The sequence below is a fragment of the Heteronotia binoei genome, chromosome 20 (genome assembly GCF_032191835.1).
Source record: "Heteronotia binoei isolate CCM8104 ecotype False Entrance Well chromosome 20, APGP_CSIRO_Hbin_v1, whole genome shotgun sequence".
Lineage (NCBI taxonomy): Eukaryota > Metazoa > Chordata > Lepidosauria > Squamata > Gekkonidae > Heteronotia > Heteronotia binoei.
Genome location: NC_083242.1, coordinates 10,697,480 through 10,722,509, shown reverse-complemented (window position 1 = coordinate 10,722,509; position 25,030 = coordinate 10,697,480). Strand labels below are relative to the sequence as shown.

Here is a 25,030-nt window from a genome sequence, read left to right as displayed (position 1 = left end):
TTCTTCTTCCCACTTATTTATTTATTTAATTGTATTGTAATAGTAACTGATTGTTACTTTTTAGCTTAACGTTTTTATATTGATGTTGTTTTTGTTATTATGAACTGTGAGCCACCCTGAGCAGGATATAAATTGAATAAACTAACTTCTTCTTCTTCCTCTTCTTCTTCTTCCTCCTCCTCATCTTCTTCTTCTTCCTCCTGCTCTTCTTCATCGTCTTCTTCTTCTTCCTCCTCCTCTTCTTCCTCTTCTTCTGCTTCTTCCTCCTCCTCTTCTTCTTCTTGATGTGGTTTTACCAGGCAATCCATGCAATGCAGGAGGGTAGGATATAAATTGAATAAACTAACTTCTTCTTCCTCTTCTTCCTCCTGCTCTTCTTCATCGTCTTCTTCTTCTTCCTCGTCTCCTTCCTCTTCTTCTGCTTCTTCCTCTTCTTCTTGATGTGGTTTTACCAGACAATCCATGCAATGCAGAGATGGCTCTGACATTGTGTGCCTCTGCTGCTGAAGCACAAACGTTTCCACCAAAAGTGCAAAGAAATAGACATAAACTGCAATCCTAATTCTGCCCCGACCTTGAGAGCCCAGGCCAGCCTGATCTTGCCGAATCTCGGAACCTGAGCAGGGTCAGCCTTTGTCAGTATTTGGATGGGAGCTCACCAAGGAATGCCAGGGTTACAACGCAGAGGCAGGCGATGGCCAACCGCCTCCGAAAACATCTTGCTTTGAAAACCCCACGGGGCTGCATAAATCAGCTATGATTTGATGGGAACAACAGCAACAAACCTAATTCTTCTGAAACTCCCCACAAAGAGCAGGCATCTTGGCAGCACAATAATGGTGGTGTTTATTTGCAGACAGAAGCCTGGCTATATTTATTATCTGTGCTTCCCTGTCGGGTATGCGGCAGGCTGCCCTGCTGCTTCTACTAACTCAGGCTTCAGATGCGAGCATCTGGAATTACTGCGGCATAAAACTGGTTCCATGGAGCCATAAAACTCGGCAGGAACAAACTTTCAGCCAGTGTGTCTCTCTCCGTGATCCTTCCTTTCTGTTGCCATTCAAATTTGGCAAAGAAGAAATAGACACCCGAGAAGATCATTTTTATTTATATAATTTATTTAGGGCTTTTTTTTAGTAGGAGGTACAGGGCTCTGAGATGAATGATTCCTGTTTCCTAGACCAGGGGCGGCCAAACTTGCTTAATGTAAGAGCCACACAGAATAAATGTCAGAGGTTTGAGAGCCACAAGAAAATGAACATTAGATGTAGGTAGGTAGCTAGGAAGGAAGGAGGGGAGGGGAGGGGAGGGGAGGGGAGGGAAGGGAAGGGAAGGGAAGGAAAGGAAAGGAAAGGAAAGGAAAGGAAAGGAAAGGAAAGGAAAGGAGAGGAGAGGAGAGGAGAGGAGAGGGGAGGGGAGGGGAGGGGAGGGGAGGGGAGGGGAGGGGAGGAAGGAAGGAAGGAAGGAAGGAAGGAAGGAAGGAAGGAAGGAAGGAAGGAAGGAAGGAAGGAAGGAAGGAAGGAAGGAAGGAAGGAAGGAAGGAAGGAAGGAAGGAAGGAAGGAAGGAAGATTGATGGGAAGAAATGAGGGAGAGGTGGAAAGAAAGCAATTTTAAATGCCTTCTCAAAACCAGCCAATGGGGTGGTGGGGGCTTCAAAAGCCACACAATGTGTGTGAAAGAGCCACATGTGGCTCCTGAGCTGCGGTTTGGTCACCCCTGTACTAGATGATTGAATCATAAAATAACAGAATCAGCTGAATTATGGACTCCCGCTTCTTAGGTATTTGGAAAGGAAAGGTCCCCTGTGCAAGTACAGTCGTTTCCGACTCTGGGGTGACGTTGCTTTCACAACATTTTCACGGCAGACTTGTTTGTGGGGTGGTTTGCCATTGCCTTCCCCAGTCATCTACACTTTCCTCCCCCCCAGCAAGCTGGGTCCTCATTTTACCCACCCCGGAAGGATGGAAGGCTGAGTCAACCTTCAGCCTGCTACCTGAATCCAGCTTCCTCCGGGGATCGAACTCAGAGCTTAGGACTACAGTACTGCAGCTTTACCACTCTTTTACCACGGGGCTCTTTTCTTAGGTATTTGATGGCCATCCAATGGCAGATTTGCCTGGGTGTTCGTCAAGAGAACAAGGGAGGTGCCTGAGACCCTGATGCTCAGAGGACTAGAGGGACACCAGTCTCTGACATTAAATGCCATTTCCTCCGTGCTGCGGTTTAAGCTTCTTCATTTCTGGAAGGCAATCTTTGGGTCTCATGGGAAACCAAAAACCATTCCCCCCTACCACTATTCACTCCAGCAAATGGCTCTGTAGCATCCGCTGCTTTTGTTTGCATGCTGTCAGGTTAATAGGTTTATTAATTTAACTGTCTGAGCCTTTATCGTAATGTATTAGCAAGTACCTGCGAGCTTTCATGCGCCCGGCAGCTCGATTTCCTTCCCGGTAATTGGTCTAAGAAGTTTCCATTACACTGGAATAGCAGAGAGAGAGGCTTTCAGGCCTAAGTTTGTCCCCCCACCCCCACCACATGTTCAGAGTGTGTTTGTCCCCCCCCCCCCCACCACCACTGTGCAGAATATTCAGCCCAGTTATTTGAGTTGTACACTGTTGGAGCTTGTCTGATCAAAATGCGACCTTAAGCAAGCCCATTTTTTTTAATATCGTAAGAGCTCTGGATCCAAGCAGAATTGTTTCCAATGTTTGTGAATGGTTGGGGAAAAAACCTTCTGATCTGACAGTTATTCTAGCAACTCACTGTGTTTGTTTGTTTTTTAGTAATGGGAGGAGAAGCAAGGGGGAAAGAGTAACTCGGCAGGTATGTATCTGACAGTGATGTCTTCCAACCACAACAGTGTACCAATGTTCCCATCATTCTTTCCAATGTTCCATCATTATTTCCAATGGAGGAAAGGCATTTAAAAGGTGTGCTGCTCCCTTTAAATGTGATGGCCAGAACTCCCTTTGGAGTTCAACCATCCTTGCCACAACTGTGCTCTTGGCTCCACCTCCAAAGTCCCCAGATATTTCTTGAGTCAGACCTGGCAACCCTAATGAATTGCCCTATTAGTTGTAAATTTTCCAGGCTGTGTGGCTGTGGTGTCGGCATTGCGAGACCTGATGTTTTGCCAGCAACTGTGACTGGCATCCTCAGAGGCGTAACCCAGAAAACTGGAGTTCTCTCTGGGTCAAAGATTGCTCTATTCCCACCATGAATGTGTCCAGTTCCTTTTGAAAGTCCTGTAGGTTTGTAACCCGAGCTGCATCTGCTGGCAGACAATCCCACGATTTCACTTGCTCACTGAGTAAAGAAGTACTTCATTTTGTCTGTCCTGAATAGGGTTGCCAAATCCAATTCAAGAAATATCTGGGGACTTTGTGGGTGGAGCCAGGAGACTTTGGGGGTGGAGCCAGGAGACATTGGGGCGGAGCCAAGATCAAGGCTGTGACAAGCAGAATTGAACTCCAAGGGAGTTCTGGCCATCACATTTAAAGGTACTGCGCAAATTTTTAAATGCCTTCCTTCCATAGGAAATAATGAAGGATAGGGGCACCTTCTTTTGGGGCTCATAGAATTGGACCCCCTGGTCCAATCTTTTTGAAACTTGGGAGGTATTTTGGGGAGAGGCACTAGATGCTATACTGAAAATTTGGTGCCCCTATCTCAAAAAACAGCCCCCCAGAGTCCCCGATACCCGCAGATCAATTCCCCATCGTTCCCTATGGGAATCGTTCATGGAGGTGCATGATGGCTGTGGGGGTGGGGCTTCCCCTTCCGGCCAGCTGGCTGGGGGAGGGGGAAAGCCTGTAAAACCGGGAGATCCCCCTCTGGGACCTGGGGATTGGGAAGCCTAGTCCTGAATCCTGTTGTTGTTGTTCAGTTGCACATTTGCGACCCCATGGACGAAGTCATGCCAGGCCCTCCTGTCTTCCACCATCCTCCGAAGTCTGCTCAAAGTCCTGAATATATGGCCCATTAACTTCTTCATTGTCTCTGAGTGAAGGGTGGGGGTATAAACCCAATCTCCTCCTTCTCCTTCTCCTCCTGAATGAAAGAGGCTCTTAGCCACCCGTGCCCCAGGGCTGGAGTCTAAGGGTGGTAATTGCAATCTGACATCTCTCCTTAACCCAGTTACCTTGTCTGAGTCCTGCCCCCTCTAGCCTTTATTAAGAGGGGCTGAGAGACAGTTCTTGGCAATAAGATTCCGACATGAACTTTGTCATTTCACAAGCAGGAAGACGTCAAGGGCTGAAAATGAAGGGCGGCTCTGATAGGCCAAGGTGGCAGGCGGACCCTGGGAGACTGATTTGATCACATAGCGACGGCTGGCCGTCTGGTCTCCTGTAGCTGGAACAGGATTCGCACGCAGCTCCCCTGCTCGGAGGCATCCGTCTCTGCTCAGCCACAACATTTGTTGGGGGCAGCCAATGAGTCTCTCTCTCTTTCTCCCTGTCTAATGTACCGCTACCAGGGTAAATGATGCCGGATTAGCGCCTGTCAGTCTGATGGAAATTACGACTGAAAGATCAGGGTGAGACGGAAGCAACATCAGTCCATTTCTTGCATCACCCACAGCTTGGGTTGCCAATTCTGCCCTAACCACAGGTGGGGGATGGTTGCCAGCTCCAGGTTAGGAAATTCCTGGGGATTTGGGGGTGGAGCCTGGGGTACCATGCCATGGAGTCCCCCCCTCCAAAGCATCCATTGTCTCCAGGGGAACTGGTCTCTATAGTCTGGAGATGTGGGGTGACACAATTGAGGTTTACAAGATGATGCCTGGGATAGAGAAGGCAGAGAACGAAGTCCTTTTCTCCCTTTCTCACAATACAAGACCTCGTGGGCGCTCAATGAAATTGCTGAGCAGTCGGGTTAGAACTGATAAAAGGAAGTCCTTCTTCACCCAAAGTGTGATTAACATGTGGAATTCACTGCCACAGGAGGTGGTGGTGGCTACAATCATAGCTTTGAGAGGGGATCGGAGAAAAATGGAGCAGAGGTCCATCAGTGGCTATTAGCCACAGGGTATAACAAGAAGATATTGGATTCATATCCCGTCTTCCACTCCAAATCTCATAGTCTCAGAGCGGCTCACAATCTCCTTTATCTTCTCCCCCCACAACAGACACCCTGTGAGGTGGGTGGGGCTGAGAGGGCTCCCACAGCAGCTGCCCTTTCAAGGACACCTCTGCGAGAGCTATGGCTGACCCAAGGCCATTCCAGCAGCTGCAAGTGGAGGAGTGGGGAATTAAACATGGTTCTCCCAGATAAGAGTCCGCACACTTAACCACGACACCAAACTGGCTCTCGGTTCCACCAAGCTGGAATTCTCTGTCTGGGGCAGCGATGCTCTGTATTCTTGGTGCTGAGGGAGGGACAGTGGGTGGGCTTCTAGTGTCCTGGCCCCACTGATGAACCTCCTAATGGCGCCTGTTTTGTTTTTTTCGGCCACTGTGTGACTCAAATTGTTGGACTGGATGGGCCATTGGCCTGATCTAACATGGTTTTTCTGATGTTCTTATGTGCTGTAATTACTGGTCTCCAGGTCTCCCCTGGAGGCTGGCATCCCTGCATCACAGCCAGGAATCCCCATTCAGAGTCTGAGTTCTCAGAGAACTTGCCGGCCCTCTGAAGGGCAGAACCAGGGAGTGATGCAAACAGGCCCAGAACCCCCCCTCTGCCGGTTTACATTGAATGATTGACTTACTGCGTGGTTGTCGTGTGTCTGAAATCCCCCTTTCCAGCCCTTGACTCCCAGAACAGATTGGTATAAATATTTAAATAAATAAACATGTGGAGGGCACAGCTGGGACTTTCATGCCATTTTAAACTGCAGTTTTTAAATTGTAATCCGTAAACTGCTTCGAACCAAGAGAAAAGGCGGCGTGCAAATATTTTAACGTATAAAATAAATTAGGGCGCTACTAAACCGCCCGGAGGGAAGACGGCATGGTCAAGCTTGATCTCGTCACTTCTCGGGAGCTAAGCAGGGTCAGTACGTGGAAAGGAGACCACCAAGGAAGACTCTGCGGAGGAAGGCCATGGCCAACCACCTCTGCTTCTCCCTTGCCTTGGAAGCCCCTTGCTGGGGTCACCATAAGTCTTGGAAGGGAGACCTCCAAGGAAGACTCTGCAGAGGAAGGCCATGGCCAACCATCTCTGCTTCTCCCTTGCCTTGGAAGCCCCTTGCTGGGGTCACTATAAATCTTGGATGGGGGACCACCAAGGAAGACTCTGCAGAGAAAGGCAATGGCCAACCACCTCTGCTTCTCTCTTGCCTTGAAAGCCCCTTATTGGGGTCACCACAAGTCTCAGATGGGAGACCACCAAGGAAGACTCTGCAGAGAAAAGCAATGGCCAACCACCTCTGCTTCTCTCTTGCCTTGAAAGCCCCTTATTGGGGTCACCACAAGTCTCAGATGGGAGACCACCAAGGAAGACTCTGCAGAGAAAAGCAATGGCCAACCACCTCTGCTTTTCCCTTGCCTTGAAAGCCCCTTATTGGGGTCACCACAAGTCTTGGAAGGGAGACCACCAAGGAAGACTCTGCAGAGGAAGGCAATGGCCAACCACCTCTGCTTCTCTCTTGCCTTGAAAGCCCCTTGCTGGGGTCACCATAAGTCTCAGATGGGAGACCACCAAGGAAGACTCTGCAGAGAAAAGCAATGGACAACCACCTCTGCTTCTCCCTTGCCTTGAAAGCCCCTTATTGGGGTCACCACAAGTCTTGGAAGGGAGACCACCAAGGAAGACTCTGCAGAGGAAGGCAATGGCCAACCACCTCTGCTTCTCCCTTGCCTTGAAAGCCCCTTGCTGGGGTCACCATAAGTCTTGGAAGGGAGACCACCAAGGAAGGCTCTGCAGAGCAAGGCAATGGCCAACCACCTCTGCTTCTCCCTTGCCTTGGGAGCCCCTTGCTGGGGTCACCATAAGTCTTGGATGGGAGACCACCAAGGAAGGCTCTGCAGAGGAAGGCAATGGCCAACCACCTCTGCTTCTCACTTGCCTTGAAAGCTCCTTGCAGAGGTCACCTTGTGTTGGAAGCTAAGCAGGGTCAGTACTTGGAAGGGAGACCACCAAGGAAGGCTCTGAAGAAGGAAGGGAATGGTCAACTAGTGCTGCTCATCTCTTGCCCTGCAAGCCCTTTGCTGGGGTCACTGTCCATCAGTGGCAACTTTACACACTAGCAAGCCAACAAAAATATCAAGAGCACTCTGATATCAAAAGCACTCAGAGGAGATTCCCAGGAAGGGCTCTGTCTAAGCACAATGAGAAAGCACCCGCCAGCAGCCTCATCTTCTTCTGGATTCTCTGGTGGCAACTTGACTCTGGGACGGTGGGCATTCTCAGTTGGAGCCAGATCCAGGCGCAATGCTATTGACTTGACTGCTGTGATGTCATGGAGAGTCAGAGAAGTCTTGACCTTCCTCACAGGACTGTGGGGTGTCTCCGTGACCTTGAACTCTTTGCCAGTGAGGTCGGCAGGGCTTTTTTTTTTTTGTAGCAGGGACTCCTTCGCCTATTAGGCCACACACCCCTGCTGTAGCCAATCCTCCAAGAGCTTACAGGGCTCTTCATCCAGGGCCTACTGAAAGCTCCAGGAGGATTGGCTACATCAGGGGGCGTGGCCTAATAGGCAAAGGAGTTCCTGCTACCAAAAAAGCCCTGGAGGTCGGAGATAGGGGGAAACAGCGGCAACGGTAATGACCGAGACATTTTGACAATGCTTTCCAAAGCGTGGATTTTGTGGAAGTAGTCCAGTTGGCGGCTGCTGAACCCCATGTTAGCGGCGAAGTCCTTGAACTTGCAGTTGATCACAGGCCGTTTCTCTCTGCCCTGGTTTAGAGCAGAGCTCTCCCGAGGCGAAAACGCTTTCTGCGAAATGAGGCGTTTCATGAAGCAAAGGTTTACTGTAGCTCTGGGCGCCACTGGAACTTTTCAAGCTATTCTAGTTCACAATGGTTTCGGGGAAGAAAATGAAATCAGACAACGGCAGTTCTCCTTTCAGAGGTGCTGCCAGAGGTCGGATTTCCTATTATCTGTCAGGGATAATTGAGCAAAAATATTTTCCCAGATAATGAAGCGGACGGGCCGCTTGGGCGCTGCCGGTGCTGGTGATTCGATCAAGGCCAACCAGACAATATTACGAGATACAAAAGCTGCATTGAATTGGGAAGAGGAGTGGGGGAGAGAGTTGATTTCCCCTTTTCATTTCTCAGCCCGTCGAGACTTGCTGGATTTTCAATCGCCGGAGCTGTGACTTGGGCGGCTGGAAAGAGCAAGGGCTTATGGAACGTTTGCGCACAAAAACATGGCTTCATTAATTGCTCTGGGAGATTGACGTGTTGCCTGTCAGCTGTCGGTTGCTCGAGGGAGCAAATGGCTAATCCAAAATCTGACAATAAAACACCATCTATTTCAACGCTCAGCCATGCGGGGGCGGGGGGAGCGCACGCCAAATCCGGTAGAATGAGGATTAAAACTGCTGCTTGTGCCATTAGACAAACTTAATGTCTGTTTTATGGACTCCAAAGGGAGCCAGCTCAGAACAAACATTAATGCAGAGTTGTCGACCCTCAGACAGTTGCTGGAGATCTCCTGGGTGGCCAAACTGTGGCTCAGGAGCCGTGTGTGGCTCTTGAAGCCCCGACCGCCTCATTGGCTGGCTTGGAGAAGGCATTTCTCTCTTTAAATCACTTCTCCAAGCCAAGCCAGCCGACAGCTTGGAGAAAGCATTTAAATTTAAAGTTGCTTTCTTTCTATCTCTCCCTCCTCCATCTATTTTCCTTCCTTCCTTCCTTCCTTCCTTCCTTCCTTCCTTCCTTCCTTCCTTCCTTCCTTCCTTCCTTCCTTCCTTCCTTCCTTCCTTCCTGTTTGGTGTAGTGGTTAGATGTGTGGACTCTTATCTGGGAGAACCAGGTTTGATTCCCCACTTCTCCACTTACAGCTGCTGGAATGGCCTTGGGTCAGCCATAGTTCTCGCAGGAGTTGTCCTTGAAAGGGCAGCTGCTGTGAGAGCCCTCTCAGCCCCACCCATCTCACAGGGTGTCTGTTATGTGGGGAGAAGATAAAGGAGATTGTAAGCCGCTCTGAGTCTCTGATTCAGAGAGAAGGGCGGGGTATAAATCTGCAGTCTTCTTCTGCCTTGTGGCTCTCAAACATCTGATGTTCCTGTCTTGTAGCTCTCAAACATCTAACACTTATTCTATGTGACTCTTGCATTCAGCTAATTTGGCCACCCCTGTCCTGGAATAACAGCCACTCTCCAGAGACATGAGGTCCATTCTCCTGGAGAAAATGGCTGCTTTGGAAGATGGACACAATGGCTTTATACCCCAGTAAAGCTCCCCCCTTCTCCAAATGCCACCCTCCTCGGGTTCCAATCCCCCCCCCCAAATTTCCAAGTATTTCCCAACCTAGAGCTCACAAGCTAAAGGTCAAGGTAGTCCCCTGTGTAAGCACCAGTTGTTTCCAACTCTGGGGTGACGTTGCTTTCACAATGTTTTCACTGCAGACTTTTTACGGGGTGGTTTGCCATTGCCTTCCCCAGTCATCTACACTCCCCACCCCCCCGGCAAGCTGGGTGCTCATTTTGCTGACCTCGGAAGGATGGAAGGCTGAATCAACCTGGAGCTGGTACCTGAAACCAGCTTCTGCTGGGCTCGAACTCAGGTCGTGAATAGAAAGTTCAGACTGCAGTACTGCAGCTTTACCACTCTGCGCCACGGGGCAATACGGAGCTCACAACCCCTGCGTTAATGCTTGGAATGTGTACCACTTGCGGTGATATGGAGGAGAATAATGTGTAGGGTTGCCAACTCTGGGATAGGAAATTCCTGGACAGCAGGTCAGTGGGATGGTGGAAAAGAAGAAGTCTTCAGAAATCCTAAGACTGGCATACCTCAATAGAGATGCCAGCCTCCAGGTGGGTCAATCAAACAAAAATCAAACTGTGCCAGAAAGAACAAAAACCAAGTCTTTAGGAAATTGTTCAGATTTATATCAGAAGTTCTCAATAAAAGAGATCCCACACATATACAGTCCACAAAAATCCATTCTGATTTGTCGACTCCGGAAAAAAATCCGGAAACTCCAAATGGGTCAAAACCCCTCCTTCTTCCTTACAACACGCAAGGAGTCCGAACAACGACGCCGGCTTCTAAGGTAAAAATCATCTCACGTGATCGCTAGCTTGAACCACGTTCCACTAGACAGGTTTATTATTATTATTCCTGTCATATTATGTCTTTCAGTTTTATTATATGTATATGTGTGGGATCTCTTTTATTGCATGAATGGAGAACTTCTGATATAAATTTGTACAATTTCCTAAAGACTTGTTTTTTGTTCTTTCTGGCACAGTTTGATTTTTGTTTGTGCGGCCACTGTTGGACTTTACTTCAGCCTCCAGGTGGGACCTGGGGATCTTCCAGGATTCCAGCTCGTCTCCAGACTACAGAGATCAGTTCCCCTGGAGAAAATGGATGCTTTGGAGGGTGGACTTTGTGGCATTGTACCCCACTGACCAGTAGGGTTGCCAATCCCCAGGTGGGGGCAGGGGATCCCCTGGTTTGGAGGCCCTCCCCCCGCTTCAGGGTCGTCAGAAAGCGGGGGGAGGGGAGCGAAATGTCTGCTGCGAACTCTGTTATTCCCTATGGAGATTTATTCCCATAGAAAATCATGGAGAATTGATCCGCGGGTATCTTGGGCTCTGGAGGGGCTGTTTTTTGGAGTAGAGGCACCAAATTTTCAGCATAGCATCTAGTGCCTCTCCCCAAAATACCCCCCAAGTCTCAAAAAGATTGGACCAGGGGGTCCAATTCTATGAGCCTCAAAAGAAGGTGCCCCATCCTTCATAGTTTCTTATGGAAGGAAGGCATTGAAAAGGTGTGCCGTCCCTTTAAATGTGATGGCCAGAACTCCCTTTGGAGTTCAGTGATGCTTGTCACAGCCTTGATCTTGGCTCCACCCCTAATGTCTCCTGGCTCCACCCCCAAAGTCCCCAGATATTTCTTGAATTGGACTTGGCAACCCTACTGACCGGGCTGGATTAACAAATAGGCCAAGTAGGCACTGGCCTTTAGGGGCCCTGGGTGGCTTGCCTCTTTCTACCTCTCCCCTGCAGCTTTGCCAAAGGGCCTTTTGAGAAAGGGCCTGCAGGAGATACCAGGAGATAATCTACTAGCCCCCCTCCAAGATTTTGATTGCCCAGGGGCCTTCACAGGGTTTAATCTGGCACTGCCCTCTGAGGTTCCTGTCCCCCCCCCAGGCTCTGTCCCCAAATCTCCAGGAATTCTCCAGCCTGGATCTGGCAACCCTATCTCCTGCTGGCACCTGTGGGGACCTGGCAACCCTACGAGGTTGATTAAACCCTGTGAAGGCCCCTGGGCGATCAAGATCTTGGAGGGGGGCTAGTAAATTATCTCCTGCAGTATTACGAAAACCTATTGAGCAGGGGTGGCCAAAATTGCTTAATGTAAGAGCCACACAGAATAAGCGTCGGTTGTTTGAGAACCACAAGACATGAATGGCAGATGCAGCCAGGCAGCCAGGCAGCCAGGCAGGGAGGGAAGGAAGGAAGGAAGGAAGGAAGGAAGGAAGGAAGGAAGGAAGGAAGGAAGGAAGGAAGGAGGGAGGGAGGGAGGGAGGGAGGGAGGGAGGGAGGGAGGGAGGGAGGGAGGAAGGAAGGAAGGAAGGAAGGAAGGAAGGAAGGAAGGAAGGAAGGAAGGAAGGAAGGAAGGAAGGAAGGAAGGAAGGTCTCAAATAATGCCTTAAGGCCAAATCTAGTAACTTTTCAACAGAAATTTCAAGCTCTTTGGTACCCCGTAGTGGAGTACCTGACAAATCATAATGTCATTCCAAAAAATGCTTACTATCAAGATTTGCTTTATTTCTCATGTTTTGACATGCACCTTTGTATTTATTTTAGTAAACCAGACCTTTTCATGCATTCTTATGTATTACTGTAATGAAGATACTCTGATGTATATGGTTGTTTATTTGTTTTTTATTTTTTCATTGAAATGACTTCTTTATTTTGCTATCCCTTTTGTTGTAACCCCTATTTATTTCAATAAAGTTTGATTTATGTGCTGAAAAAAAAAGGAAGGAAGGAAGGCAAATGGATGGGGGAGGTGGAAAGAAAGCAACTTTAAATGCATTCTCTCTCTCTTTCTCTGGACTCTTAAAATGCATTCTCTAAACTGCTGGCTAGCTCGGCTCAGAGAAGTGATTTAAAGAGAGAAATGCCTTCTCCAAGCTGGTCAGCTGGGTGGTGGGGGCTTCGAGAACATAAGAACATAAGAGAAGCCATGTTGGATCAGGCCAATAGCCCATCCAGTCCAACACTCTGTGTCACACAGTGGCCAAAAAAAAATTATATATATACACACACACTGTGGCTAATAGCCACTGATGGACCTCTGCTCCATATTTTTATCTAAACCCCTCTTGAAGGTGGCTATGCTTGTGGCCGCCACCACCTCCTGTGGCAGTGAATTCCACATGTTAATCACCCTTTGGGTGAAGAAGTACTTCCTTTTATCCGTTTTAACCCGACTGCTCAGCAATTTCATCGAATGCCCACGAGTTCTTGTACTGTGAGAAAGGGAGAAAAGTACTTCTTTCTCTGCTTTCTTCATCCCATGCATAATCTTGTAAACCTCTATCATGTCACCCCGCAGTCGACGTTTCTCCAAGCTAAAGAGTCCCAAGCGTTTCAACCTTTCTTCATAGGGAAAGTGTTCCAGCCCTTTAATCATTCTAGTTGCTCTTTTCTAGACTTTCTCCAATGCTATAATATCCTTTTTGAGGTGCGGCGACCAGAACTGCACACAGTACTCCAAATGAGACTGCACCATCGATTTATACAGGGGCATTATGATACTAGCTGATTTGTTTTCAGTTCCCTTCCTAATAATTAGCATGGCGTTGGCCTTTTTTATTGCAAACGCACACTGTCTTGACATTTTCAGTGAATTATCTACCACGCCCCCAAGATTTCTCTCTTGGTCAGTCTCTGCCAGTTCACATCCCATCAACTTGTATTTGTAGCTGGGATTCTTGGCCCCAATGTGCATTACTTTGCACTTGGCCACATTGAACCGCATCTGCCACGTTGACGCCCACTCACCCAGCCTCAACAGATCCCTTTGGAGTTCCTCACAATCCTCTCTGGTTCTCACCACCCTGAACAATTTAGTGTCAAGAAGGAGACCACGTCATCCACTTTGAAAGAACTGAAGTCCTTTCTATGGTCTCACATTATCATACCCGCCTGAACAGAGAAGCTATTGAGATTTACAAACACCAGCACAATTTTAACAGAAAGGAAGAAGGCATTTTCATCCACCAATCTTGGTACCCAGCTCTGCAAAACACCCTACAGATTATAAATTGCAGAAAGTCACAGAACAACCAGCACATTCCATAGAACAATCAGCACAGTCAACAACCATCTTCCTTATCTTCACACCCCTTCCAACCCTCCCAGCAATTAACACAGAACAATGGTCACATTCAGCAGCCAGTTTCCTTATCACTACCCTTCCAGGAAGCCCCACCAAACAATGGGCACATCCACAAACTTATTGCCCTTTCATCACACCCCCTCCAGCCTAGAAATAGCAGCTCTCCAGCAGCCCTGGCCCCACTCAATGCACGGCAGCCAAGAAGGTCTGAGCGCCTGCTCCGGCTGCAACGCCACTGAGGATGTTCTCCGCAGCTGAGAATGAAACATTTGGAAGGAAAACTTTCTCCAGTAGAACATGGCACTTGAGCCCGAAAGATTCTACAAACCCTGATGTGGAGAGCCGGTTTGGTGTAGTGGTTAAGTGTGCGGACTCTTTTCTGGGAGAACCGAGTTTGATTCTGCACTCCTCCACTTGCACCTTCTAGCATGGTCTTGGGTCAGCCATAGCTCTGGCAGAGGTTGTCCTTGAAAGGGCAGCTGCTGTGAGAGCCCTCTCCAGCCCCACCCACCTCACAGTTGTGGGGGAGGAAGGTAAAGGAGATTGTGAGCTGCTCTGAGACTCCTTGGAGTGGAGGGCGGGATATAAATCCAATATCTTTTTCTTCTTCTTCTAATGATGTTACCAGCCGTGAAAACCTGAAATCTTCAGGTTTTGATAATTTAGTGTCATCCGCAAACTTGGCCACTTCACTGCTCACTCCCAACTCTAAATCATTTATGAACAAGTTAAAGAGCATGGGACCCAGTACCGAACCCTGCGGCACCCCACTGCTTACCATCCTCCACTGCGAAGACTGCCCCTTTATACTCACCCTCTGCTTCCTATTACTCAGCCAGTTTTTGATCCACAAGAGGACCTGTCCTTTTACTCCATGACTCTCAAGCTTTCTAAGGAGCTTTTGATGAGGAACTTTATCAGAAGCTTTCTGGAAGTCAAGGTAAACAACATCGATCGGGTCTCCTTTGTCCACATGTTTGTTCACCCCCACACAATATGTGTGAAAAAGCCACATGTGGCTCCTGAGCCGCAGTTTGGCCACCCCTGCTATCGAGGCTTAGGGAATAGTGACTGCGAGTTGGGTGGCTTATGGGACTTGGAGGCTCTGACCTCTGTGTCCTGGGTTCAAATCCTGATGGGGATGTCAACAAGTGGAATGTTTTTGAGTCTATGAAACGCAGGGATGGCAACTTAACATGAGGGCCCAATGCCAGCGGGAAGGGTGCCTGGCTTGGCAGGAGACAAGGGGACAGCGTTCCAGATGGACAATGGCAGCTGCCCGACCTTGAAGAGGAAATTAAGCAATAGAATAGAATGAGTGGAGGCAGAATATAGAGTGATGCTCAGTGAAAAAGAAAAAGAAGAATACATTGAATTGAACCGGGGGTGGGGGTGGGGAGAGGGATTGAAGTGGAGCAGGTGTAACTAGAAATCAGAGTGACCCAGCATGGTAATGCTTAAAGCAACAGACAAGAACCTGAGAGACCCAGATTTGAATTTGTGTCCTGCCATGGAAACCTTCTGGACGACCTTGGGCCAGTCACAGGCTCAGCCTCACCCACCTCACAGGGTTGTTGTGAGGATAAATGGAGGATGGGAGAGTCGCTTTGGGTTCCCAAAGGCAGGAAACCAGATGGGTGTAGCTAGGGTTAAGATTGGTGGAGTCTAATCTGGAGAACCAGGTTTGATTCCCCACTCCTCTTCTACATACAGCCAGCTGGGCGACTTTGGGCAAGTCACAAGTTCTCTCAGAGCTGTACTCTCCAGAGCAGTTCTCTCAGAGCTTTCTCAGGCCCCGCTCCCTCCCAGGGTGCCTGTTGCTGGGGAGAGGAAGGGATGGTAGGCAATACTCCCTCTAAGCTGTGGAGCCTTGTGAGCAAAAATTCTACTTCATGAGCTACTGGCATTAAAGTTGTGAGCGACTGCATAAAGTAGTTTGCTCTGGGGCCATTTTTCCTGAGCTATGACAAAAATGTGTGAGCCAGAGGCTAAAAAACTGCGAGCTAACTCACACTAACTCAGCTTCGATGGCAGGTTTTATTCAGCCACCTCCCTGAATATCCTCCAGGCCCCCAGTAGGGGTCAGTCACCAGAGGTCCCCGTGACTTCCAGGTTCTTCTCTGGCAAGTCCTTGAATGGGAGACCTCCTTGGAATACCAGCAGTCGGGAGGGCAGGGGCAGGCTCTATTCAGCCACCTCCCTGAATATTCTCAAGGCCCCCAGCAGGGGTCAGTCACCAGAGGTCGGCATGACTTCCAGGTGTGCATACACGCACACACATAAAAATACAACCCCCTCCCCCCCAAAAAGAACCCTTGCTGATGAAAGCCCCACCTGGCCCCATCCTGGCTCGCGAAGAGGGGCGGGATAGAAATGCAAGGTAAATAAATAAATAATAAATCAATCAATTTTCTAAAAATGCCTGGGCATGAGGTAAGGCACCACGGTGCCCCTGGGCATTGCGTTGGGGAACCCTGTATAACCCCGACGCTATGCTGGCGGTTTCTCATTCTTATGCTCAAGTCGCCGTTCAGCTTGGTGCCCAAATGTATTCTGACAGAGGACAGCCATAAATCTCAAACAGAGCTGTTCGTATTCTTTGACACCAAAAATCTGGCTCTAGCATGTAAATTACTTCTGCGGGCCCCGTGCACATTGAGAAACATCTCTCGCGCACCCTCAAAATGTACTCCTGGTGATTTGTTTTTATTTGCTTTATCTGTTTTTAATTCACCATTAAAAAAAGAAAAAGGACGCCAGCCCGTGCGGGATGCGTGGGAGGGAAAAGAATAAAAGATTGCAGTTGCTGGCTGAGAAGACGAGAGTTGCTGTGTTTTCAAGCAAATTGTAAGCAAGATGGAAGTGTTTTAAAAGCGAGGCTTGCACAGGCGAGACGTGGGCTGGGGCCTATGGTGAATGGACTGTCTCTCCCTCTCCCTCCCCCCCCCCCCCAAAAAAAAATCTTAAGGCAAAAAACAGGCAGCTCCAAAGGGCAAGAGATTGCTATTTAATCAGGCATTCAGAGAACAGTTTGTTTCCTTGCATGCAAACTCCGCACCTGCTGCTCAAAGCCAGGACATGTTCTTCGGGCAGAGTGACGTGCTTCATTTTCGGTGGCTTTGGCCACCGGCAATGAGAACTGGAAGCCAATTCTCAGTTTTAATGATGAACATATTCTCCGGGGCCAGCGTTCAGTAGACATCCAATAGCTGAGATTTGCCATCTGTGTGTGTTTCTCCCGACAATATTTCCTTACAACATTTATGTGGTTTGGTATATGACTGTACCGGAGGGGTGTTAACTTATGTTATCATTCCCGTCTTGCTTTTTTCTCCTGGAAAAAGTGGTTTTCCCTCACAGCCAGCTCTGTGAGGCAGGTTCCGCTAAGTGAAAGTGGTTGCTCCAAAGGCATGAAATTAGCTACATGAGTCAATGGGATTTGAATCCATGTCCCACTGGTCCAAACCTCTAACTCAGGGCCTCTCAACCTTTCTGAGCCTTCGGACACCTTTGGAATGCTGACACAGCATAGTGAGCACAGCCACAAAATGGCCGCCACAGCTTACCTTTAGTCACACTGAGGGACATGTACTTGTGCAGTGGTGGTAGCTGTTGCCAAAGCAACAGGAGGAGAAGGAGGAGATTGGATTTATACCCTGCCCTTCACTAAGAGACTCAGATCGTCTTACAGTCTCCTTTCCCATCTTCTCCCCACAACAGACACCCTGTGAGGGAGGTGAGGCTCAGAAAGCTCTGAGAGAAACTGCTCTTGAGAGGAACAGCCCTTGAGAACAGTGGCTAACCCAGGTCACCCAGCTGGCTGCATGTGGAGGAGGAGTTGGAAATCAAAGTCGGTTTTCCCAGATTAGAGTCTGCCGCTCTTAACCACTACATCGAACTGGCTCGCAGTAGCCAAACAGGACACTCATGAGGGTCAGGATACCTCTCAAGGGTGAATGGGGACTCTTACGACTGTCTGGGAGCAAGTGGAACCTTAGCGGCTTCTGACAGAGCTTGGAAATACCAAGTGGTGGCCAATGAAAAACAGCCATGGGCTCCCCTGCTGGGATGGGAGGAGGAAACAGAAAAGCCCAGAGGAGTGGTTGTCAGTAGCAGAGGACAGCCATGAGCCAAGCAGTTCCTGTGGCTCAAAGAACCAGCATCTGGCTGGGCTTGCTGCTACTATGTTCAGTAGGATAGCAACCTTCTGAGAACTTTCAGACGCTGGGTGCAAACTCTCTCCTGTTCTCCCTCAGGCACAATTTCTGAATTCAAAGAAACATTTGGCAGGCAACAGATACTGGGCCAGCTGGATATTTTTCTGGAGGGGTGGGGCCTTGAGATCCAGCAAGCTTGTTCTCTGATGAAAAAACAGTGCTCAGCATTGCAGTCGAGCAATTGGAATTTCCTGGGTTGAAAACTCTTTTCCAAACAACCTTTTGCTGGACGGCAGCCCTGCTAATCTCCATGCAGGATTCCTTTGAAAGAGGAAATCAAACCGGGTGCGCTCTTGAAGCTGCCTTTGAAGGAAGATGAAGCACTCCGTGGCTCTTCTCTGGAGAGAAATATCACAGCAGGTGTAGACGGCTGCTGAGTTTGGTCTTTTTAAAAATATAGCAATAAAGCACTGTTTTCTTTCTTTCTTTCTTTCTTTCTTTCTTTCTTTCTTTCTTTCTTTCTTTCTTTCTTTCTTTCTTTCTTTCTTTCTTTCTTTCTTTCTTTCTTTCTTTCTTTCTTTCTCTCTCTCTCTCTTTCTTTCTTTCTCTCTCTCTCTTTCTTTCTTTCTCTTTCTCTCTCTCTTTCTTTCTTTCTTTCTTTCTCTCTCTTTCTTTCTTTCTCTCTTTCTTTCTTTTTTCTTTCTTTCTCTCTCTCTCTCTTTCTTTCTTTCTTTCTCTCTCTCTTTCTTTCTTTCTTTCTTTCTCTCTTTCTCTCTCTCTTTCTTTCTCTCTCTCTCTCTCTCTCTTTCTTTCTTTCTCTCTCTCTTTCTTTCTCTTTCTTCTTTCTTTCTTTCTTTCTTTCTTTCTTTCTTTCTTTCTTTCTTTCTTTCTTTCTTTCTTTCTTTCTTTCTTTCTTTCTTTCTTCTTCTTGTTACTGGATTTCTTCACAGCTGAAGCTCAGAGTGTTTTCTTGAGTACGGGATTGTATCCGTGGCAGTTCAGACAAATCAAATTGGTTTGGCAAGGTGGGACTAAGAAAGGGCTGGCCAAACTTGTTTAACGTAAGAGCCACACAGAATAAACACCAGATGTCTGAGAGCCACAAGGCATGAACGTCAGATGTTTAAGAGAAGAAAGAAGGAAGGAAGGAAGGAAGGAAGGAAGGAAGGAAGGAAGGAAGGAAGGAAGGAAGGAGGAAGGAAGGAAGGAAGGAAGGAAGGAAGGAAGGAAGGAAGGAAGGAAGATGGGGAGAGAGGAGGAGAGGTAGAAAGAAAGAAACTTTAAACACATTATCCAAACCACCAGCTGGCTTGGCTTGAAAAAGTGATTTAAAGAGAGAAATGCTTTCTCCAAGCCAGTCAATGGGGCAGTGGGGGCTTTGAGAGCCACACAATATATGTTAAAGAGCCACATGCGGCTCCCAAGCCACAGTTTGGCCACCCCTGGACTAAGGGGTAGGTGGTGGTGGGGAATAGGTCTATGGAAAGATCTCCAGGGTCTGCTTTTGGAGGGACCTGGAGGCCATATTTTCTTAATTTATTCCCCATTTATCCTCTCAATGGCAACCCAAAGTGACTGACAACGTTCCCCCACCTTCTCCATTTTATCCTCACAACAACCCAGAGAGGTAGGCTAGACTGAAAGTATGTATCTGGCTGGGGCTTTTTGGGGTAGAAAAAGCCTAGCAGAAACTCATTTGCATATTAGGCCACCCCCCTGACATCACCATTGGGTCACACAGGACTTTTTTTTGCAGAACAAGCCCAGCAGGAACTCATTTGCATATTAGACCACAACCCCAACATCACCTTCGTTTCACACAGGGCTTTTTGTAGGAAACGTCCAGCATGAACTCATTTGCATATCAGGCCACACTCCCTGAGATCATCATTGTTTCACACATATTTTGCATATTGGGCCACACCCTGACATCATCATTGTTTCACACAGGGCTTTCTTGTAGAAAAAGCCCAGCAGGAACTCATTTGCACATTAGGTCACACCCCTTGATGCCAAGGTAGCTGGAACTTAATTCCTGTGTGCTCCTGCTGGGAGGAGAAAAGCTGGCAGGAGATAATCCTGTATCTAGCCCAGGGTCATCAAGCAAGTTTCCATGTTAGAAGAAGGATTTGCATGTGATTCTCCTAGAGCCTAACCCAATGGTCTAACTGCTACACCAGGGGTGGCCAATAGTAGCTCTCCAGATGTTTTTTGCCTACAACTCCCATCAGCCCCAGCCAGCATGGCCAATGGCTGGGGCTGATGGGAGTTGTTGGCAAAAAAACATCTGGAGAGCTACCGTTGGCCACCCCTGTGCTGCGCTATGCTGGTTTCTCCTGACAGTGTGCACCAGATGCAAATCGGAGTAACCCTCTGTGTCTCCAGTCCAGCAGGGCCATGAGAAACCAGTGTGGTGTAGCGTGTTGGATCCAGCCCCTTACAAGTAAATGTGGAAACCTGGTTCTGCCTTAGAGTTGCCAGCTCCAGGTTGAGAAATTCCTGGAGATTTGGGGAGCGGAGTCTCGGGAGGGCAGGGTTTGGGGGGAGGGGCCTCAGTGGGGTACAGTCTCTCTTCCAAAGCCCCCATTTTCTCCTGGGGGCCCTGATCTCTCTCGTTTGGAGATCAGTTGTATTTCCGGGAATTCTCCAGGTCCCACCTGGAGGTTGGCAACCCACGCTACTCTGCACCAGCACATGCAGTGTAGGGACGGCTCCTCTGGTCTCATGCTGTCTCCAGCCACAGCTCACATTCGGACAACTCGGCGGGCTCCAGATGGCATGCGGGGAGAGGGTGCTACATGAATCGAATTGCTGCCATTAATGAGTTGAAATTAATTATTAATCTCACTCGGTGGCTTGTTTTCATGTTGGTCAAACGACGTCCTTTAGACTTTGACACTATTGGGCTAATGGGGGGGGGGATGACAGCAATTTCAGCCCTTTCTGCTGCTCTGATTTCCCCCACCCCTTTGGAAAGCCGCCATTTTGACTATGAACATATGAACATACGAAGCTGCCTTCTCCTGAATCAGACCCTCCTGGGTCCATCAAAGTCAGTCTTGTCTTCTCAGACTGGCAGCGGCTCTCCAGGGTCTCAAGCTGAGGTTTTTCACACCTATTTGCCTGGACCCTTTTTTGGAGATGCCGGGGATTGAACCTGGGACCTTCTGCTTCCCAAGCAGATGCTCTACCACTGAGCCACCGTCCCTCCCCAAGAGTATGGTGCAGACAGACCAGGTGGTGGAGGAGGAGGAGAAAAAGATTGGATTTATACCCCACCTTTTACTACCCAAAGGAGTCTTGGAATGACTTACAATCTCTTTTTCCCTTCCTCTCCCCACAACAGACACCCTGTGAGGTAGGTGGGGCTGAGAGAGCTCGGAGAGGACTGCTCTTGAGAGAACAGCTCTGAGAGAACTTGTGACTGACCCAAGGTCACTCCAGCAGGTGCATGTGGAGGAGTGGGGAATCAAACCCGGTTCTCTCAGATAAGTCCACACACTTCGCCACTACACCAAACTGGTTCTCCTAGGAGACAGGAGAAGGAGGAGGAGAAGAAGGGATTTATACCCTGTCCTTCTCTTGGATTCTTGGAGCAGCTTCCAATCTCCTTCCCTTCCTCTCCCCAGAACAAAGTAGGAGTCAAGTGGCACCTTTAAGACCAACAAAGTTTTATTCAGAATGTAAGCTTTCATATGCATTCCCACATCTGAAGAAGCCTGCATGCATACGAAAACTTCCATTTTGAATAAAACGTTGTTGGTCTTAAAGGTGACACTTGACTCCTACTTTGTTCTACTGCTTCAGATCAGCACAGCTGCCCACTTGGATCTATCTCCCCAGAACAGATACCCTGTGAGGTAGTTGGGGCTGAGAGAGCTCTGAGAGAACTGCCTCTGAGAGAACAGCTCTGAGAGAACTTGTGACTGATCCAAGGTCACCCAGCTAGCTGCATGCGGACGACGTTAGGAGCAGTGGGCCCCACAGGAATTTATGGGCCCTGCTAGCCGCCTTGCTTCAGCATATGCTGATGTTGGCCCTGGGTGTGGAAAAAGGGAAATAATTGACTGGCCCCTGTACTTCTATGCAGCGTGCCCGGTGTAACTAGCTATCAGAATGGGTGCCCTCTAAACCGTGGGGTGAGCTGTCAAAGAAGGTGAGGAATCTCCTTTCTTGGAAGTTCTTCCAAGGACAGGCGAGACAAGGATCTGTCAAAGAACATTTAAATATGGGACAGCTTTGCCTTGAGTGAGACACGGGGTCAGTCACTGGCCTCTGGATTGTGTCCTGAGCAGGGCTTTTTTTGTAGCAGGAACTCCTTTGCATATTAGGCCACACCCCTGATGTAGCCAATCCCCTGAGAGCTTCCAGGGCTCTTAGTACAGGGCCTACTGCAAGCTCCAGGAAGATTGGCGACATCAAGGGGTGTGGCCTAATAGGCAAAGAAGCTCCTACTACAAAAAAAGCCTTGATCCCGGGGAAATCCTGGGGAAAGACTAGGCGGAGTTGCCTTGAGCAGCCACCTGGAAGGAGAAATTTCAGCTGCTGGTGCTTTGCCCACCCCAAGCATAGCCTTCCAAATCCACCCCCTTCTGCTTACCCAGGGCATTTTTGTAACAGGAACTCCTTTGCATATTAGGCCACACCCGCCTGATGTAACCAATCTTCCTGGAGCTTACAGTAGGCCCTGTAAGAAGAGCCCTGTAAGCTCCAGGAGGATTGGCTACATCAGGGTGTGTGTGGCCTAATATGCAAAGGAGCTCCTGCTACAAAAAAGCCCTGCGCTTTCCCCTAAAAAACACAGAAGTCTTTTCGCATTCGGTCGTCCTGTCCCGGTCAGGAGAAGGACGGGCATATATAGTTTAAAACAATTTTCAAACATCTCCTCATGTTACAGATGGAGCTGAAGGTGAGTTTGGAGTCCAGAAACTAAAACCGAGGATGCCTTAGCTGGATGGTCGGCAGCATCTCTCCTTGTTCACTGGGCAGGAAATGAATCCCTGGTTTGGAATTGTCAGTGTAAGTATTGCCTGAGGGCAGAGACTGGACAGTCTCCCAGGTCAAGAGGTCTCTTTCCCCTAGTTGTGGGTCCATGTGAATGAAGGGAATATACAAGCCACCCATCTACCCTTCCTGCTCCCTGCCTTGCTTTTGCGGACCAGAAGTTGTTAGGTTCCTTACAAGCACAAGGTTCAGGCAGGTGTCTCAGTCAAGAGTTCTGTAGAGCTCCAATGTGGTGACCACCAAACACCTTTCCTGGTACTTGCCGAATCTTTTTACAAAGTGGATGGAGTCAGATGGGGCTTTTGCCCTGCGGGGCCTCCAATTGGTCACTGGAGATTTGATTGGCTTATGCAAATATTTGAAAAAAGTTGTTTTGGCAAAGGCTTCCAACCATAGTTAAAGGATCTTCACTGTATGAAGATAAGCTGTGGCAGCCATTTTGTGGCTGAGTTCCACCTCCTGTGGCAGCCATTTTATGTCTGGCTCCACCTTCTGTGGCAGCCATTTTGCAGCTGACTCTGCCTCCAGTGGCAGCCATTTTGTGGCTGGGCCCATCACCCTGTTTCACAATTCCAAAGGCTCAAAAACATTGGCGAATCCATGCTGTAAAGCCATTCCACATGCCTCTAACAGCCCCTGATTATCACTGAGGATATTACACTGTCCTCAGGATAGTGTTTTTTGGAGTGGCAGTTTCACACCTGTGTCCTAGGATTACAGTTCTCCTGGTACCCATTTCCAATCACCACCACGACGTTGGGTTCTTTGCTGGAGGAACTCTTGTATGAGAGCAGCTCGGGTGTGGAAGAAGGCAAGCTCTTTTCAGACATGGAGAAGTTGAGAAGAGAGGCCACCTTCTTGTGATACCTGCTCTTCATCTCCTTGGCCGAGCGGTAGAGGTTGCCTACAAAACAGTAGCAGATGGGGTTGAGGCTGGAGTTGGTGAGGCTGAGCCACTGAGCGAATGGGCGGAGCTGCAGAACCCAGGGGAGTGGAGCCTCATCCAGCAAAGACTTGGGACCGTTGAACTCAATCCAGAGGTCCATCATGTAAATGGGCAACCAGGAGACAGCAAAGAGGAGGACCAAAGCCACCACCATCTGGGCCACTTTCTTGCGGATCTTCAGCCGGGAAGCCGGCAAGGTCTGGTTCAGGGCGCCGCAGTCCCTCAGCGGTCGGGTGGGGTTCCACAGCCGGTGGACCGTCAGGCAGCAGATGACCATGTTGAAGAGGACGGGCAGGCAGTAGAGGGCGCAGAAGAGGAGGAAGTTGTAGGCTTGCTTGACCCTCTCCTGAGGCCAGACCTCGGTGCAGATGGGGAAGCCCAAGGGAAAGCCCTGCAGCACCCAGATCTCATCCCTTTTGTTCATAAAGACGAGGGGCAGGCAGATCCCCGAGGACAACACCCAGACCACCAAGATGGTGCTCAAGATCTTCCGGTGGGTGAAAAACGACCGGGCGTTGAGAGGGTTGTGGACGCTGTAGTAGCGGTTCAGGCTGATAACCGTGAGGCTGAGGACGCTGGCCGAGACAGACACCGCCTGGATGAAAGGGACAGCCCGGCACAGGAAGTCCCCATAGACCCACGCCTTGTAGATCAGGTTGCCCACCGTGATGGGCATGCAGATACAGACCACCATGAGGTCGCAGACGGCCAGGTTGATCAGGAGGCTCCGGGTGGCGTTCAGGCTGGGCATCCGGCGGTTGCGCTTCCGGGTCAGCATCCGCAGCGACATGACGTTGCCCACGAAGCCCACCACGAAGGACACCAGGTACATGACGGTCAGGCAGATGGCCACGGGGTCCTCGTTGAAGAGGAAGAGCAGCTTCTCCAGCTCCTCCCAACCCAGTTGCCGGCTCCCGTTGAGTAGGCCGGGCAAGGAGAGGTTGTCTCCTTGCAAGAATTCCAGCAGGCTGTGGATTCTGGAGAGGCGGAAGGAGACGTTCATTGCTCTTCTCTCTGTCTTTCGCAGGAGACAGTGGGGGAAATCCACTAGGTGGTCATTTCCTTTGCAAGTGCAAACCTCTAGAGACATTCATCATGTTGGAATTTTGAATTATATTGTATGTCTAGGCAATGTCTAAAGCTCAGTCGTTATAGTGTTAGATACCTCAATCAGACTAGAGCTGACGGAATGTTAAGCAGAGGCTTCCAAAATGATGGTTAAAGAAAAGCCATTGGAAGTTCGGGGTTAGGTTCTGGAGTGAGCTGTGAGTGACAGCTTAGAGTATGTAAGCTATAGTGTTATTATTTTCATCCCAATGTCCCTTTAGAAATAAGATATATTCTTCAATATTAAAGATCTCTCTTTTGTGATCCAGTGGTCCATTGAATTATCTGAGAAAGTTTAAATCATTTCCCTCTCAAAATTTCCAACACATCGCTCTTCTCTCTG

At 48.9% G+C, this 25,030-nt stretch overlaps 1 protein-coding gene across 1 annotated transcript; it reads right to left on the bottom strand.

The window, feature by feature from the left end:
- Window positions 1-23,329: 23,329 nt before the first annotated feature.
- On the bottom strand, window positions 23,330-24,583 carry LOC132588589 (gastrin/cholecystokinin type B receptor-like). The gene has a single exon (XM_060261020.1). The coding sequence runs from the start codon at window positions 24,581-24,583 to the stop codon at window positions 23,330-23,332; it is 1,254 nt and encodes a 417-aa protein (XP_060117003.1).
- Between the last annotated feature and the right edge of the window lie 447 nt (window positions 24,584-25,030).